Source organism: Plectropomus leopardus, chromosome 12 (assembly GCF_026936395.1).
Source record: "Plectropomus leopardus strain MGB_pleo_1.0 chromosome 12, ASM2693639v1, whole genome shotgun sequence".
Taxonomy (NCBI): domain Eukaryota; kingdom Metazoa; phylum Chordata; class Actinopteri; order Perciformes; family Serranidae; genus Plectropomus; species Plectropomus leopardus.
Window position 1 is genome coordinate 12,445,458 of NC_142187.1, and position 18,815 is coordinate 12,464,272.

General features: G+C 39.4%; 2 protein-coding genes across 7 annotated transcripts; one reads left to right on the top strand and one right to left on the bottom strand.

Moving 5' to 3' along the window:
• The first annotated feature begins 1,873 nt into the window (after nt 1-1,873).
• LOC121951554 (purine nucleoside phosphorylase-like) lies at nt 1,874-9,347 on the top strand. Its single transcript, XM_042497921.2, has 6 exons — nt 1,874-2,032; nt 4,723-4,892; nt 4,996-5,099; nt 6,450-6,625; nt 7,484-7,674; nt 8,304-9,347. Exons 1-6 carry the CDS (start codon nt 2,007-2,009, stop codon nt 8,522-8,524), a joined length of 888 nt encoding a protein of 295 aa, XP_042353855.1. The 5' UTR covers nt 1,874-2,006; the 3' UTR covers nt 8,525-9,347.
• Nucleotides 9,348-14,513: 5,166 nt separating this feature from the next.
• On the bottom strand, nt 14,514-18,726 carry LOC121951248 (uncharacterized). Of its 6 annotated transcripts, none has more exons than XM_088085271.1 (5): nt 18,579-18,726; nt 18,400-18,472; nt 17,526-17,590; nt 16,331-16,424; nt 14,514-16,232 (listed from the first exon to the last, which is right to left on the bottom strand). In XM_088085271.1, the coding sequence occupies exons 3-5, from the start codon at nt 17,580-17,582 to the stop codon at nt 15,169-15,171; spliced, it is 1,215 nt and encodes a 404-aa protein (XP_087941397.1). In that variant the 5' UTR covers nt 17,583-17,590; nt 18,400-18,472; nt 18,579-18,726; the 3' UTR covers nt 14,514-15,168. The 6 variants fall into 6 exon arrangements, with proteins under 6 accessions (XP_087941397.1, XP_087941400.1, XP_087941399.1 ...); XM_088085274.1 differs by having other exon boundaries at nt 18,400-18,469; nt 18,579-18,719; XM_088085273.1 differs by having other exon boundaries at nt 18,400-18,469; nt 18,573-18,718.
• Between the last annotated feature and the right edge of the window lie 89 nt (nt 18,727-18,815).

Below are 18,815 nucleotides of genomic sequence, written 5' to 3' on the forward strand. Positions count from 1 at the left end.
TTCTCAGTGCCTAATTTGAATTCCTAGCATTGCTGTCCTGTGAGAACCATGTAGCCAATCTCTAAAAAAGTTTTTATGAGCTTAGAAAAAACAGCCCCGTATTGAGCTTTGTGCCATTGCATTTTGCACCTGATTCAAGAGGATATTTCTCTAGTTAATTTAGTTTAAGAACTTAAGGAACTAATATCAAAAATATGGAAAAAAAAAAACAAAAAAATGGGCTCGTTTTACTCTACCTCGGGCAGACGTAGTAAATGTACTCGTTAGGCAACACTCCACAACTGGGTTTAAAGAAACCACGTGTCTAAACCAGAGCTTGGCCCTGCTGATTACTACCTTATTATACCTGCAACCATAAATTTTGTAGAGTTTCTTTTCTGTCATGAAAATCAGCAGTTTCCTCTCTCTTCCAGCCAGAGAGACAGACTATTTTGACAGATATGAATGATGACAGACGGATAATTTGTTGTGTGGAGGACTGATATGCCTTCACATGTTTGTTTAAATGATTGTTCTTTTTGTATCCCTTATGGTAATATATTAATACTTAAACGTTAATTGAGAAGAAATGTGTTTACGGGGAGATCAATTTTACATGGCAAATGTATAATTTCTAAATTAAATTTTGTTTTCCATATTTTATGAAATGCAGTGTCTGCTTGCTTGTATATAGCCTAGGGGGGAGTTTTTCCTTTTCCTTTCCTTCTGCCATTAATAAATTGCATAGCTATGTTATTCAGTAATGCGGGAATCCCCAGACGTGATGATCAAACTAATCTCTTTCCCTGCTCTTTCTCTCTCTCTATCACTTGCTATTGCATCAGCATCAAAAGCAACACGACCACGTTGTGAGTGGGAAATGGGGTGTGCTGCCTTCAGATACTGTCGGAAAATCTACAGTTAATACACGTCAGTGGTCACGTAGTCTGCATAATGAAAAAAAGCTACAAAAAAGACAAGAAGACTGAGAGGATTATAATTAGTGTGACACAGTAATTGATGATACTGAAGTGTCTAGGTTATAATTCAGGCGTGTAAGGTAACAATCATGTATTTTAGCATTATGTTTTGTTTGTGTTTTTCAGTTTTGTTTATTTTCTGTTATTGGTCATCACGTTGCTTTGCAAGTAGTCCAATTTCCTCTTCAAATGAAGGACAAAGATATAGCAATTTAGTACATATTGGAAATTAAATGTATAGTATATTGCTATAAAAGTTTTTAAAATGTAGGCTGTAACATCATCTGAACAAGTAACAACAAATCCCACTGCACTAAGCAATCCTGATTTGACTTATAAATAAAATTATAAATTAAAGGTCTCATGAAAGACAAGTTGGTAGTTTTTATAATTTACATGCCGTTTAAATGTGAGGTAGGCCTATATAGTCTACAGCCTAACTGAGGTAAAATATGTAAGTTTTTGCAATTGTAATTATTTAACTCAACTGAGTGTCAATTTGTTTTCTTATTTTTGTTGTTGTTGTTTGTTTAGATTTCAGCTTCAGAGTAAAACTATTTTCATTCTACACTGTTTCTATTTTTGGCTCTTGGGAACGCTTTAGTTCACATAAGACAACAAATCCTGTCTTTTTTCCACTTTTTTAAAGATTTAGTATTTAATATGTAATTTAGCCCACGTTTTGTTTTGTAAGTTTAGGGCTGAGCTATTAAAATATTTATGCTAATACCTTTCTTTGCCGATGTAAAGCAGTTTCAGTTCCGTCTAAAGACATTTTTAACTCTGGACTTGTTTTGGAGGGAAGCTCCTGAACGCATCACCAGTTGGCGTGACCTGAACATCACAAGTGCATCGGAACAACGCCTGCGCTTCAACCAATCAGAGCCTCTGTCGGGCTGTGACGTAAAGGGACTGTGGCAGCTTTGTCGTGAATGGGTGGGGGTGTAAACTTAAAAGCGGTCCTTCCATCAGGAAACTCCGGTTAACCTTGATAAACTCAATATAACACGGAACAACCTGCCATCTCTGTCTGCGTCACGTTTCACCATGTCTGTGTCCGAAATTGTGCCTGGGTGAGTGAATATATTGAAATTATTTCAAATATATGTAGGCTATTATATTTTTTATAGATTATATATTATTTTGCTGTGCTGTATGTCGATTTAATCATACATTCATCACCAGGTCTCCATCGCTCTTTTTGCAAAGGACGTAAAGCGCGGAGGCTGTAAAGCTTTAAAGAAATACTCTTAGATGTAACTACATTTTCCACAAAGCCCCAGAGAAACAGATACACGGAGGCTATATAATCATACTGATAATTAAAAACGTGCCGAGAAGCGCGCGCAGCCGCACCAGGATGTCACGCTGGTGGCTGGGGATGCTGCTCGATGAATGTCATTTCTCATGGCTACGCGGAGGAGACAACTATCCGCCTGGGGCATTGTCACTGTGGGATATATATATATATATATATATATATATATATATATATATATATATTTAAAAAGGCAATTAAAGCGCAGGACTCTTTACTGACCGATGTGACGGAAAAAACCCACTTGGCTCGTGCGCGCCGCCGTGACGTCACCCCTCCAAACCCACTGACCTCTTACTCACAGAGGTGGCTTCTTTTCTCTTGCTGTACTTTTATTTGACCACGTGTGCCGAGTGACCGAGCCACAACATGGCTCACAGCACAATCAGTCAGAAAACTCTTACTCTCTCTTTTGTTTGGGCAGAATGCCGCGAGACAACGTGAGGTGGCCACATGCTGGTATTGTGAGGTTTAATAAAAATGTAATGATAGATACATTTATCATATAAAACGGGGAAAACGAGTTTTTAGTGGTGGAACGTAACTAAAGTGCATCTACTCAAGTACGCTGCTGCAATTAAAGGGATAGTACGTCCTAAAATTAAAGTTCCATCTTTCCTCTCACCTGTGAAGCTATTTATCTGTCTAGATTTTTTTTTGTGTGTGTGTGTGTGTGTGTGTGTCAGATGTAGAGTGTTGGAAGTATCAGCACTAGAGATGTCTGCCTTTTCTCCAATATAATGGAAGCAGATGACACTTGGCTCCTGGTGCTCAAAGCGCCAAAATTATACATTTGAAAAACTTAACAGCAATATCTCTCTTCAGAAATCATGACCCCGTTACTCAAGATAATCCACAGACTTTGTTGTGAGCAGTTTCGTTGAGGAACTACTTTATTTGTACCAAACAACACTTACCCACCAGATCAATGTGCAGAAGGAAGTGTAGGTCTATACTGAAAGAGAGGCTCGTGCCATAGATGTTTACATTTATTATAAACACAAATGGCGGCCTCCTCAGCTGAGCTGTGACATTAGCTAGCTCAGTGGCGCTAGGTGAGCTGGCCAAAATGCTTAAACAAGGGAATGTTTGGTATATTTGCTTGAAAATGACAATTCAGTCATCAAAATGGTTGCACATGCTTGTATTGTATACGACAGCTTAAAAGCAACGAAATATTGCAGTGTAGAAATGTGAAATATGTGCGAAGCTCATATTTTTTAATATAATGTCATTTTTAGTGTTAGTGCAAGTATGCCTCCAAATGTTGTTTGTAGTGAGCTGTCCAACTTTGCCTTGTCTTTTTTTTTGTTTTTTTTGCAGTGCACCAGCAAATTAACCAGTTTCCTCTGCAGATTAATAAAGTTGTTGATAAAGTTATCTTTGTCAAGGGAAAAAGCTGTATTAAGAGTTAAAGGAAAGGGATAAAGGAACTCCACTGTAGAGTCCTCACATATACAGAGATATAAAACTATGTGCGCTTCAGAAATACTGCAGACTGCATTCATTGCCAAGGTGTGTTAACATCCTGTGCTTCATCATCTGAACATGACGCACTGTTTGCACAATAAAACCGCTCAAACCTTTTACCATCAGAAGCTCAACAGGACATTGTCTGTGTCTGTGTGTGTGTGTGTGTGTGTGTGTGTGTGTGTGTGTGTGTGTGTGTGTGTGTGTGTGTGTGTGTGCGCGCGCGCGCGCGCGTGTGTTTTTTTATAAATATGACTCAAAGCCAGGAAAAAAACCTCATTTCATTCCTGTGATGTCACAGAATGCCCCAACCTCCCAAATGCCTTCTGTTGAATCAGATATCCCTGTTTATTTCCTTTTAACCAAATGCAGCATGACTGTGCACACAGAGAGGGGAAATGAGGACATCACTGTGTATACCTAGTGACCAATCTTTGGTGTTATGATATTATTGATGCATTTGAAATAAAATGAAAATAAGAAAAAGAACATAATACCTTAACCTCATCCTACACCTGAGGGATGAATTAAAACACCACCTATAGACCAGGTGTCTACATACTTTTGGCCATGAAGTGTTTTTATACATTACAGAAATAGGTTTTGTTGATACAAGAGCTTTGTACATAAGCTACTGTTGTCCTGCCTCACTTTGACTTCAGCTCTTACATCAGGGGATTGAGTTGCACGTCGAATTCTGAAAAAAATGTAGAGCATACTACGTACAATTTAATAATCTAGTTTCATTGCAAAAGCCATGTTAAACTTCCATGTCAGAGAGATGCAACTGCTTTATTTTAGGTGTGTTTAGTCCTTATGTAATTGATTGCATTTCATGTCTGACTGTAACTGGAGTGCTGTTTCGGCCAGGACTTCGTCAGAAATGAGATTTCTGTCTCAAGGGACTTCCTGGTTAAGATTAAATACAAAATAAATAAAATAAGTGACCTATCTTTGTTTTTCTTACTCCTTCAGTGAAAGCTATGAGGAGTGTCGGGCGACAGCTGATTGGCTGCTGTCCAGCACACAAATACGGCCGACTGTGGGAATCGTATGCGGCTCAGGTCTAGGGGGGCTGGCTGAGATGCTCAAGGACCCTCAGGCTTTTAAATACAGTGACATTCCTAACTTCCCCCGGAGCACAGGTATGCACAGCCTGCAGCTGTCAGCTGGTAATATGTGTGTGTGCATGCTTATGGGCTCTGAGTAAATGCACTGGGTGGCTAACTGAGAGTGTGTGTGTTGCAGTGCATGGTCATGCTGGCCGGCTGGTGTTTGGAACACTAAAAGGGAAGCCGTGTGTTTGCATGCAGGGCAGGTTCCACCTTTACGAGGGCTACCCCATCCAGAAGGTGAGTCAAGATTCGTTTAAAGGAAAGTTCAGAATTTTTTTAAGTGAGCTTGTATGAGGTACTAATCCATAGACAGTGTTTTACATATAGTAAGTGTCAGTCAGCACGCCCACAGTTTGGCAAAGCAGGCTGTTGTAGTCCAGCATGGAAGCTTTGTAATGTACTACTGTAAAATCAGCAAAAAAAAAGAGATACGTTTAACTGTAAGCTATATTGACTGTGTTTTCACTGCTTGACCTTGCCATCAGTAATTTCTAATGGGAAATGAAGCTGTTATATCACTCTCTTTAAAGCCAGGCTCCACTGAGAATATTTACGATTTATCATATCTGAACACAGGAGCTGCTGGTCTACCGCTGCCTCAATCAGTTAGTTTCTGTCGATGTGTGGATTTTGTGTTTAAAAGAGATCAGCTTCAGCAAAGTCACACAATAACAGAAATGAACTAACTGATTTAGGCAGCGGTAGACCAACACTTACCCTGTTCAGTAAGCTAAAATTACTGTTTTGGTCAAGGAAGACTGGTCGCTTTCATAAGAGCATAAATGGGAATCTTAAGTCGTTAAGTCTTACATGTCGAAACTGTCTCTGGCAGAGAGGTAAAGCTGCTGCAATACTCTCAATATCACATACAATTAAACTGATATTGATTATTTTAGGTGGGACTTTTTTAGGTGGCTAAAATATGTTTTGATGTGCTACTCGTCCACAACAGTATGTTGCTTTGCTTCTGTGTCAGACTCTAGTCTGCCTCTCCAAACTGGTGTGGCGATTGACATCAGCTGTAATACACTGACTATGGAACTAACCCTTTAAGTAAAAGTACTAATTCAATAGTGTATAAGCATTCAATTAACTAACCCTTCCCCTGTAACATGAGTTTTGTTGCTAATTTACTATGGGGTTTTATTTATTCAGCTGGTGTTTGCATGCAGTCACAGTCTGATAAGACAGAGATATCAGGGTGTGTGTGTGTTCGATTAGAGGGCCCCTGTTCATTCTCACTCTGAAAGTAACCTCCTACCGGTTATCCAATGCAGTAAACACTGAAATATCTCAGTGCCTGAGGCGTTATTACCTCAGTGGCATTATTTAACTCACTGTGTACAGTCAAACACTGAACATGCAGATTGATTAACAGATATGTCCCCTCAGAAACATTTCAAGGAACACACATTTTGCATTTCAGTCTACTTATGTTTGTTTCAAGCGAGGTTCATGCAGCTGGCATGCAGGCGTCACTTATATCTTTGGACAATAACAACCCTAATACTGGTAACTCTTTTTCATACATATGTAAATATCATTATTGTGTGTACAAAGTGTTTCACATTACCTTGTGTTCTCCAGATCACGCTGCCTGTGCGCGTCTTCAAGCTGATGGGTGTGGAAACGATCATCCTGACCAATGCAGCTGGAGGCCTCAACCAGGACTACAAAGTGGGAGACGTCATGATCCTCAAAGACCACATCAACATGCCGGGGTTTGCTGGAAACAACCCACTGGCTGGACCAAATGATGACAGGTAGGTGCGGAGGAGGGGGCATGATGGATGGATGGATGGATGGATGTTTCTATGAGAACAGATCAGGTGAGCTATGTTTACATTAAAATTTAACATGTTTTAATGCTCAAAGCAACCAATATTTCCTGTCAACTGCATAATTTTAACAGTAGAAAAGCTCAAACATGTAAAACTCAAAAGTTTTACAGCACATTAAAGGGTCGGTAAACCAACTTACAACATTATATGCCAATGGTTGTCTCAATATTTCATTGAAAGACTTTGAAATTTACATTTAAAAAAAGAAATTTGTCCTCAGTTCAAAGCGGCCATTCTTGGCTGTTTCATTCGAATTTCCCACGTGAAGATTGAGAAAAGTCTTGTCTTTTTTCTCGAGTGATGACAAGCAAGTGGTCGTGACTCATTCAGTGTTCAAATGACTCAGCTGTAGACCACTTTTCCCCTCTCCCAACCTATTTGTGTCTGTATTTTTATTTGCATTTTTCCAGTCTCCCACACTGCTGGCCTGTCAGAGCCAACAAAAGCAGCTATTGTTCTCAAAGGCTGAAGGCTTTATTGCACATCCAAAAACTTTAAAATGACTTCTAGCTTCGGAGCCGGACTCTGTGTAATGTCAGCGCATTGATAAATGAAACAGACAACTTATACTGTGTTTTCTTGCATCCATGAACTGCAGGAGAAACTTGCTGAACAAATTGCAGTGTTCACAAGTACTATCTTCTGTGGTTCTCATGAGGATATTAATCAATCTCAGAAACTTGGTGTATTGCTTTAACGTTACCTGAGTCATTTGGGGGAATTTCGGTATCGAATTGTGTGATTTCTGTTGTTGAGTCAACACTGTCTTCCTCCCTCCAGATTTGGCGTCCGCTTCCCCTGCATGTCTGATGCCTATGACCGCGAGCTGCGGCAGTTGGCCAACGACGTGGCATCAGAGCTGGGCTACAGCGACTTCATGCGGGAGGGAGTGTACTGCGTCCTGGGAGGTCCTTCTTTCGAAACCATCGCTGAGTGTCGCATGCTGCACAGACTGGGTGCTGATGCTGTTGGTGAGTGTCCCACACACACACACACACACACACACATTTGTAATTCTATACTTGTGAGGACTTTCAACAATGTTCCCTAAAAATCCAAACTTTAAAAATGAAAATAAAAAGTCTCCCTCTTAGAAATGCTAAGATACAGTTTAGGGGAACTTAATATTTAATTTAAAAAAAAGTGTCTTAAACCCCTTAAGTCAAGAGGTCCTTGTGATCCCCAGTTAAGCTTTGATGACCACTATAGGTGGTTGTGGCCCCCAGGTGAGAAAAAAGTGCCCTGAACTGTAACCTCAACCTTTACAACTAGACACTTAACCCTAACTGTAGTCTTACCTCTACAACCAAGACTTTAAAAAATTTTAAAAAATTAAAACATTCAGGTTTTAACAATGGCATAAGTATGAAAATACGTGCACAAAAGCACACAAACACCAGGTGTGAGTCAATTCAAGTGACTAACACATAGAAAGAAGTGTGTCATAGGATGAGTCATTCAAAACCTCAGTCTTGATGAAGTCCATTTTTAGAGTAAATCTACTCAACATCTGTGCGTCATGCTTAAGAATTCAATAGGAAATTGACTAAAATATGAATAAAGAGTATAACTTCTTACCCTCTCTTCAACTTTGCTGCAGGGATGAGCACTGTCCATGAGGTCATCGTTGCCCGCCACGCCGGGATGCGTTGCTTTGCCCTGTCGCTCATCAGCAACCGGGCAGTGATGGACTATGACAGCCAGGAGAGGGCCAACCACGAAGAAGTCCTGGAGACGGGCAGGCAGAGAGCCGAGCAGCTGGAGAAGTTGGTGTCCACCATGGTGGCCCGACTGGAGCACAACAACAACAACTCCTTCTGAACATGTGACCTGGTCCCAGGTCAGCTGTCCTGCTGTATCTCTGCATCACAGTGACAGGAGTTCATTGCCAAAAGTGCTTCTTAGAAGGCTAAAAAAGCTGTAGCGCTATGAACCCCCAGGGAGCGTTTACTATTCGATAAATTCGTTTCTTTGCTTTGTTTCCAATGACTGTTACTTTAAGTCTGGTCTTAAAATCTTAGGAACTGCTCCACTTTTTATGATACACTCCTTTATCAGCATGTTTACATTTTTTAGATGTACAGATGAATGATGCGACTAATTCTCTGACAGAGCACTGCTGTGATATGTTATAATGACTAGTGTTTCAGTGAAACAGCATCATACTGTAATTTTTAAAATAATAACTTTTAACTTAATAAAATATGCATATTTATTGTTTCAGTCATTTTACATTCCTTAATATCAGTTAACTAACATGAATACAGTGATATTCACATTATTTAATGGAGAGGGCAACTTACCATGCATGTCTTCATAAGATCATGGCTGAAAGGTGGAAATAATAATGTCATATAATGTAAAAGAGATGTCAAATGTTCTAAAATATTTATACTAATTGTATTTAAGTGGTGTTTTTATTTACTTTGATGATATGTCAAGAATTTGATGAACAGTTGAAAAAAAGGGATTATACTAACCTTCAGTTACCAAAGTATACAGATTTGATCAAAATCTCCTTCTATGTCTTATCATTGTGTTAGCACTCTGGGATTTTGACTGTCTGCGCTTCTAGAAGTACTTTACTAAACACTGTACAAACCATGGATCTACTTTCACAATAAAATGACTCAACTTACAACAATTGTGGTTCTATGTGTGATACCTTTTAAACTAAAAGATCTGGGGAGCATTCCCAAAAGGATGCTCAACAAACTCTGTGTCTAACCCTGAACTCTGAGTATTCGGTTCCAGAACAGCTGGCCTGAGTAAGTTCAATCAACTCTGAGTATGTTCACCCCGAGTTCAGCACGCGCACAACCTAAATAAAAAGCCATCATCAGTGGAGCCCCAATACTTCACCATGGCAACCGCTGAGAAAAAGAAATCAAGCTACTTTACCTATTGGAACTAAAAGTCCTCATGCTACAGAGAATATGAGCCCACTTTAGAAAGAAAACCGTTGCAGCAGCTAAGGAGAGAAAGCGGTATAGGAGAAAATCGCTGCCCGTGTCATTTGTGTCAATGCATAAGTTTAAATGCAGGTGTCCATTGACTTAACATTAACCACACTTCATAAAAATCATAGCATAAAGGTGAAAAAGTGGTGGATTGAATAAATTTTGATTTTCATTTCGGTGCACTTGGAAAAAAAATGCACTTGGAAGCAACTGAAAATGAAATATATAAAAACATCATTCATAAAGGTAAAAAGGTATATATAAAGGTATATTTTGCTCAGCCATGATTGTAGGCCAGCCTCACTTTGGTTTCATTCATATTTGAAGTTAAACAAAGTAAATATTCATTCAGTGGCTATCTCAACATGTAGTCATTTAATTCCCCAACAGAATGCTGTTTTAACACGTCTTCTCGCCTAATATCCTACTGAGTAAATTAACATTTCATATTGATATAAAGCACACACTGTGAACACAAAATTAAGCTTCCATTATGGGACTGAGAATTACTATGATGATTGTGTATTAGATAATGGTATATATGTGAGAATGGTACTTTTATTTAACTAACTGATATTTGATCATAGATTTTGTTTACTGTCTTTTATTGTATGGTAGTATTTTAGCTTTTTGGATGCTTTTTAAATGTAATTTATTATTGGAGTTTTGTTTTATTTTATTGTTTTTAATATAAGATATTAATTTTATTTTTTATTGATTTTATCCATACTGGAATCATTGATTGGTCGACTAAAATCCTGGTGTCGTGTATATGAAAATTCAACAAAATACAAATTATAAAAAAATTTACATTTGAGTTTTACTCAGCCAACAGAAATGCGATGTGTGAGATTGGATATGTACGGTCAGAGAATGTTATTAAAATGAATGATTGAGTGAAATGAAAAACTGTGCCACTATAACAAATATTCATGAGAGCACATCCAATTGGGATCTGAAAATCCTCTCCTGACGTAAGGCACTGCGAAAAATTTCTGCTTCAGCACAGACAATCCATGTCTGACAGTTTACTTCAGGTGGGAGGAGACAGATAGAAACTCTGTGTTTCTTCTAGAAAACCTGACAGCGAGCAGGTTATGTTCGCAGAGTCAGTTATTATGGTGATTGACTCAGAGTTTGACTTAACTCTCTTTCTGAAACAGACAACCCAGAGTTTCCCTCATCTCAGGGTTAACATACTCAGCGCTTTCACATAACCTGCTTCCTGGAATACCCCCCCGATGTTTCTGTGCACTTCTGAAGTGTGTTGGTGGGACGTGTGAGATCTTTCCCCTGCAGGCTTGTGGTCTTGAGTCAGTCTTTTTCGTCGTTTTTCGTCGTTTTTTCCATTTTTTATGTGCAAACTTTCCCCTGACCTGTCTCTTCTATTTTCTGTAAAAATTAGTGGTTTTCTACACCTCCAATATTGCTGTTTTTTAAAGTCACCACAGAACTAGGGATTCACTGGGCAAAGCAGGCACCAAAAAACAGGGCACCAAAAGTCTCTGGTATAGTGCATGTTTTTTGAGTGCTTGTTTTGTTGTAGTTTATTGCACGTTTGATGATTAGTAGGTTAGTAAATGATGGGAAGTCACATGAAGACCAGTGTAACATTTTCACTGGTCTTCATGTGACCAGTGTAACATTTTCACTGGTCACATGAAGACCAGTGAAAATGTTACAGTAGTCACGTCTTTTTTATATCTTAATTATCTGGTCTATTTTAAACTTGACGCAGACTAATTTGAAGCGATGTTTGAGTGCTGCTTGACTAAAAATTATATGACTGTTCTTTGATTCTCAGGAACTGGGTAACGGCTGGAAAAAACTAATGTGGACTACAAACATTACATGCACTTTGCTGCCACATAGTTGGCAAGTATGGATAGAATATCACTGTATACTATGGGGTCTTTTCCATATTGAAAATAAAGGGTCAAACCATGTCACAAACAGTACAGGAGACCTGAGCATCCATACACTGTTCCACGTTTTATTCTGTCTTGACGACTCGAGTAAACTCATTTGTTATGCATATTAATGTAGAAGTAGCAAAAATGTGATAACAAAGCGCTTTGTCATTTTGTAAAAGCAGGAAAATTAGTAAGAGGCGGCTCTAAGAATGCTTTAGCTACATTATTACAAATTTATGTGCATTGTTATTATTATTGGAGGCATTTAAAAATAGTCTGTATTTTATTGAGTTCTGAATTTTGTGTTCTTAATGTACATATTTTTTTGCTGAGTTTGTGTTTTGTACTGTCTGTTGTGTATTTGTTGTTAAGTTTGATGTGTTTTTAAGGATCACCCAGGGACATATTAGCTTCGGCTAAAAATGCTTTGGCGTGTGGCATTACTTTACTAAGCATTGTATCCACACAGTAGCGCAACCTGCAAATTCAATGTAAGATTCCCAGAGTAAGAACACCAACAAATAACTCCAGGTGGCATTCACAGCTGTCCTCTGTGTGAGAGAAAACACCATCAGGATGGTTGACATCTTTAGTGTCTGTCTGTCCTTCACCTTATCACCCATGTTTACCCTCCCTTTTTCTTTTCTGTCCACTCAATCCACTGACATGGACACTCTAGTCTATACTCTGTCTGTTCCCACTTTCTAACCCAAAATGTATCCACTACCACTTGTCCTCTTCCTCCTCCTCTTCCTCAAAAAAAGACATTTTCCATGACGCACCAGCAGCAGTGTTTATACCCTTACAAGGTCATGAGAATTATATGAGCTGTCTGTTTCCCTGCAGCGAATGAGCAGGTCTAGGTGTCGGGACAAAATGCACTGATGCACTGCAGTGTGGGAAAGCAAAGCAAGACATAGGCTGTACACTCTCTTAGCACACATTGGCATGTTATCAATAAATCAACAAGTTGACTTTGTAGTTCTACTGGTTAGATTTATAGCTATACACACACACACACACACACACACACACACACACACACACACACACACACACACACACACACACACACTGATGTTTAAACTCCTGAGTGCACTTTGGGTAACTGGTTTGTATTTAAGTAAGTATGTAAATTAGAAGTTGCTTGTATAAGCTGACAATGAGGTTAAAGACCTGTTTGACTGTTGGCCACCTCACATGCGCTTCAACAATCTACTTTGACATATTCTGATGAGTATGCACTGACACTTATCTAAAGGCCATGACGCACCAAGCCAACGATCGACCAGCAGTCAGCGTCAGGCCGTCAGTGAGTGTCTGTCGTCCTAGTTCTTGTGGTGTATGCCACACAGTTGGCACTAATCAACACTTGTTGGCTTTATTCTGGCTGATTCAGTATTTTGTATCGGCATCTGAGCTGGCACAGCCTGTCAGTGAGTGAAATCAATCTGACTTTTTGGCTGAGACACTTTCCGCCAAATTTGAGGCTATGCAACAGTTTGCCTTTGTCACAACAAGTTCTTTGATGTTGGTTTGGTGCGTCTGGGCCTTAACACAGCTGCCATAAAATGCTCATTCAAGTCCTGTAGTTTTGAAATAATAACTACAAAAAATTGTGACGTAAAGCTGGACTTGCGTTTTCCTTACAGCATTATTTTTGCAAAAACACCAACTGTATGAGTGACTGAACAGACATGCCAGCAAGAACCCTGCTGTGCTCATGAGGGGAAACTTAATTTGATGTTATCAACCTCTTCTTGTAAGATCTTTAAATAACTGTTTTTGCAGTGAAGCTCTCCAAACAAAAATGCAGCAGTCAATCTGTCAGACATGAAAGCTGCTTCTTCAATCGTTTATGAAAAAGAAAGCTTCTCTGGCACTGACCACTACTGTTCAAGAGCAGTGTTTAGATTATACTTTACTAGCTGTGTAACCCTTTCACCACCAAACTAAAGCCATGTTGACCCTTAGATACAATATCAAGACACACAAATAATGGAAAGTTTTCTAAAAACATGGACCCAGATGAGCCAACAACAGTTTTTTTAGAAATGTAAATGAAATTATAGTATGTCCAGAGGACGATCTCTTCTCTACAGGATCTTTACACCTGCTATAAACCTTCACACATCTTCAGCTAACATCCCAACTGGAGAAAATATATAAAGCCATAAAAAACTGAGCAGGGGACGACAGAAAGAATACTGGAATAAAACAGGGTCAACATGCATGGATGTTATCAATACACTGTGAAATGAGCCCTTGGAAATAACTATTACTTCTGTCCTTGCTGCAATGCAGTGCTTAAAGCTGTTGCCTCAGGTCTTAAAGGAAAGGCTGTAAAACCGCTGAAGATCATACTCAGGTGGCCAGGGTGGTTTTTTTTTCACAACCAACAGGAAGTTCATAATGTGAAGCTCCTGTGCAGCTCAGGCTGCAGCAGCAGTCTTAAGTTCCCTCTCAATGACTGTGATGTTTTAAAAGATGAGTTACGCTGCCCTCTGGTGCCATTTCAGCAGCAAAACTACAGATCTGAATGAGGCTGAGTAGCAGTGACATACTTTCTGTCAATTGACAGTAAATCAGCGGGCAACAATTTTGATCATCAATAATCATTTATCAAGCAAAAATGCCAACAATTTCCTGGCTCTAGTTGTGAGGATTTGCTACTTTTCTCCATTTTTTAACATAACTTCAAACTGTATATCTTTGGATTTTATGGTGCTGGTCAGGAAAAGCAAATAATTTGACAGTGACACTTTTGGCTCTAAAAAAATGTGATGCATATTTTAAACCGTTTTCTGATATTTCATAGACTTCAATAATAATCAATAATTATTAATAGCAAACAAAAATGTGAGCTCCAGCTCTAATTTTGAGTTAAAAAAGTGAATTACAATAAACCCAGCAATAATTACCTGAGAAATACAAACAGTGAAGAAATCGGGCAGTTTTAATATAAATAATAATAAAGAGCAAAAGATTTTTGGGATACGTTTTATGGACAAATTCAACTCGGAACAATAGTCAGGCATGTTTTCACCAATGTTGACATCAAAACATAAACCTGAGAGGTGCTTCGCAGTCTCTGAAAGGAAAGCCCTCTTGTGACTGTAAAGGGGAGATTTTATGGGGTTTTCATGAGCGTCTTGTGCTTCTACAGTTTTCAGTGCTGAGATGAAGTAAGGCATATCTCTACACGATGAGCTAAAACAAACTGAGTGAAGATCAGTATGCAGAGGAAAGCTGTAGGATTTTTCTTTTAATGACTTGTTTTAAACCTTGTTCTTTTGGATTTCTAGCTTCAGAGGTGTCTTAATAAAATACTGACATGTGGGAATTCTGTTTGAGGGTGCAATTTAGTTTTAAGTTTTAATAATTTGATGTATTTTAGAAAAGAAAAAAAGCAAACATCTTAAAATCCATCCAGATGGATTTTGCATAGTAGAATATGCATTAATATACAAAGTCTTTGAGCAATGCCACAAAGTCACAAATCACAAAAAAAAGCTCACTGGCATTTTGGTTTGTCTTTGAGGGTCAGTTTTTTTCTTTTCACCTGAGCAACTTCACCATAGATGTCTCCACCTCAGCTGTATGTGTGAATGATTCTGTGCCGTTTCAGATGGTGCATCAGGATGAAGGTTTTCCCGCACAGCGAGCAGCTGTAGGGCCGCTCGCCACTGTGTGTGCGCTGGTGGACCCTCAGACTGCTCTGCTGCGTGAACCTCTTCCCACACTGTCCGCAACCATACGGCTTCTCGCCTGTATGTGTCCGGTGGTGTATGCTGAGGTGGGACGAGCACTGGAAACTCTTCCCACACACAGTGCACCAGAACGCCCTCTTTCTCTTGTGGCTTTGCTGGTGCAGCTTGAACTGGTGCAGACGGCCAAACGTCTTTCCGCAGTGTGAGCAGGCGTAGCCCCGAGATGAGCCAGAGAGTGCTTTGTGAGGGGTGTGAGTGTGGAAGTTGCTTGTGGTGAAAGTGTTGTGCGAGTGACTTACGACTGGTCGATCTCCAGCTGCAGTCTCCCTCTCAGGATGTTCATCTGGCGACCTCAGATGTGAAACATGCAAGGGGTTTCTCTGCAAGTAAACTTCTTTCTGCCTGTCTTGCTGTGACAGGCCACCCTGAGGTCTGGGTTGAAAACTGGACGACTGTGGAACATCCTTCTGGTACTCGCTGTTGTAAATCCCGTTGCACGGCCTATGAGAGGACAATTGCTGGACACTAGCAGACTTAGTATTGTTAGAGACCACATGGACATCAGAATCCTCTTGAAATGTGTTGGAGTACTCCTCAACCACACTGGAAAAGTCAGGAAAACCTGCATCAATATCATCACCTTCAATTATGGATGACCACAGCTGATTCTCTCTTTCATCAATGGAAAAGTCAGCAGCAAGTTGAGTGTGCTTCCCTGTGCCGTGCTGGCATCCGTCCTGACTGAAACCTGATCGATTCTCCTCCTTCTCTGTCTTGACAGTAAACTGCAGGCCACTGATGTCTCCTGCATGCTGACCAGAGTTATACAAGTCTCCAAACTCAGATGTTTTCTGCGCGGTGACTTCTGGATGGTTTAACCGATGCTCCTCTCCAAGCTGCTGGCTCTCCGGAGCGTTAGCTGGGTTGCAGTATTGTGTGGCAGAACCTGACAGTGTAAGGTAAATTCAGGAGGAACCATGTACTTAATCTATTCCTTAATGTTTTGGGATTTATTCTGGCACAAAATCCAGTTCTTTAACTCACCAGTGGGTCCAGCAGAATCACTGATCCACAGAGTCTCGTCTGGACTTTCTTCTTTAATTGTGAATGAAACTGTGGCGTCGTCAATATCAGGAAACTAGATTAGGAGAAGATGGATTACATTTAAACTGTAACTGAGAACACAACACTGACATATTACAGGACTTAAAATTAGCACCATAAACTAACCAAAGGCTGATAAAAAAGAAAACATACAAGTAGCTGGTAGATATGCTCTACTCACCAGCAAAAGCTGCTGCTGCTGGAGAGTCAAACCTATTAAACGCATGGTCATTTGATCCATCGTTACAGATATCCTTTGCAGGATTATCAGGCACTGTCTGTAAACTCACATGCCAGTGAAAGTGAATGTAAAAGCCAATCCCAAATTCACTCTCATTTGGCGGTTCTCACTATATTTGCATTTTTTTCTACATTTAGTCTATTGGATGCCTGCTGTTTACTGTCTGGCAGCTCGTTGCTACCTTTTTACGAAGTCCTGACCTCACCTGAGCTGTGGGGGTACGCACTTCTACGTACATACTTCTGTATGAGTCTAGACATTGTTTTTGATTTTTTTTTTAAAAAGGTAAATCCTGTATAGTTATGCCTGGAGCAGAAGCTTTAATTCATTTAAGCATGTTCCACACCGCTGTCTATGCTGGTCATGTGAATTTAAAGGACAATGCTGGGCTTCCTATTGGGTGGTTCTGGGGGGAAAAATTTCTACAAGGAAATTTTTTTCTGAGCAGTGTGTTCAAATATTAAGAAAAGCCAATTTGTCCACACAGAGAACCTGAGGCTTTTGGGACCCCTTGCAGTCTGGGCCCCTGGCTCATAATCCAGACTTGATTCAGATCAAGGGCCAAGGTTTTGTATCAGTATTGTGGGGACACTTATTAAAAGGCCCTCAATAGCTCGTATGTGTTGCAGCAAGATTTTGGTTGTTCAAAACTTGCACATGCAAAACAAATTCCACAAATCTGTTCTCTGGAGAGTCTGGAATAAGTTGTAATATTTTGGCGGAAATGTCTTAAAATAAGTTGAATTTCATGTTGTTGTTGTTTCATGTGGAGGGACAAAAAAACGCAACTTAGACATATGATTCTTACATTAGTTGCAGTAACATTTAGACATTTAGTTAGAGTAACATTGTTGACATAAATCAAAGTTTTTAAATAATGAAAAAGACACAGACCTTAATATCTTCTGTAGGGTGTGAAGGACAGTTTCCCACATCAGTCCCTCGGTCCATGTAGTTTTCTGGTGAAAGAAATGAAAAAATAATATTTAAAATATACACATTTTACATTTTTTAAAAGTGTGCCCAAAGTGAAGTAAAAAAAGAGCTATTTTTAAATGCCTCCAATAACAATAACAATGCACATAAATTTGTAATAATGTAGCTAAAGCATTCTCAGAGCCGTCTCTTACTAATTTTCCTGCTTTTACAAAATGACGAAGCGCTTTGTTATCACAATTTTGCTACTTGTACATTAATATACATAACAAATGAGTTTACTCGAGCCGTCAATTAAGAGCACAAATTAGGCAGTTGAGCATCTCACCAAACCCGCGTTGCAGCTGTGCATTTTTGTTCTCCATCATTACTAATTTCCTCTTCAGCATATCATTCTCGCTTTGCTTTCGAGATATCTCAAGATGCAAAAACGCACATTTGTCATCGACTAGTTTGGATATCTCTGCCACTGCTGCTTTAACCAAAACCTCCATTATAGAGGATAGCTGGGTTTGAAAGGGAATGCACGTCGCCATGTTTATTTATGCAAAGTAATATGTGAGAGCAAAATATAATAAACAGTTCTCTCCGCGCAATGTTTTTTAAACAAAAATGAGCAAAACAACCGACGCATTAGAAAAAATTTCATCCATGTTTCTAGCTAGCTGGACCCCTTTCTTCCGTATGGCGGAAGGCTTTACCGTAACTACACGAGTACAAACGCAAGGGAATTATAACCAACACGGAAGGGAGGAACTATCTGAGATGATGGCCTTCACATTTGTTTGCCATCACTCAGAGATTTTCTAGGTGAAACTTAAAAGTGACTTACCTCTACTAGTGTGTCAGGCACCTGAACAGCCATTTTGTATCAATCAACTCGGACATCTAGAAGGCCAAAACTCCTCAAACACAAAAATGGTCATTTTAGAATAGAAATTCTCTGTAGTCAATAGGCCTACATTTTTCAAGGTTTTTGTTTTGTTAATTCTTAAATTTACATACCAATACCTGCATTTGTCAATCCTAAGAAAGCTGACCTTCACTAATCCACTTTTGAAAATTAAAACCTAAACCCAATTCTTTGTAGAATAAGTTGCCTAAATTAACCCACAAAACACAGTTTGATTTGTGACTGCAGACATTTGAAATGTAAATTGAGGGGTTGACCAAGGATCTATTTTAGGTCCCCCCCTTTTTTTTAATTGCTGATTAATTTCACACCTTTTGACCATGAATGTAGAATCC

Excerpts from the sequence above, each read along its gene's own strand:
- LOC121951554 (XM_042497921.2), top strand. The coding sequence starts at position 2,007 with ATGTCTGTGTCCGAAATTGTGCCTGG. Across the intron at positions 2,033-4,722 it reads GTGTCCGAAATTGTGCCTGG|TGAAAGCTATGAGGAGTGTC; the intron begins GTGAGTGAATAT and ends TTACTCCTTCAG. Across the intron at positions 6,626-7,483 it reads GCTGGACCAAATGATGACAG|ATTTGGCGTCCGCTTCCCCT; the intron begins GTAGGTGCGGAG and ends TCCTCCCTCCAG.
- LOC121951248 (XM_042497514.2), bottom strand. The coding sequence starts at position 18,103 with ATGGCGACGTGCATTCCCTTTCAAACCCAGCTATCCTCTATAATGGAG. Across the intron at positions 17,591-17,895 it reads ACAGCTGCAACGCGGGTTTG|AAAACTACATGGACCGAGGG; the intron begins GTGAGATGCTCA and ends TTCTTTCACCAG. Across the intron at positions 16,425-17,525 it reads ACCCTACAGAAGATATTAAG|TTTCCTGATATTGACGACGC; the intron begins GTCTGTGTCTTT and ends CTCCTAATCTAG.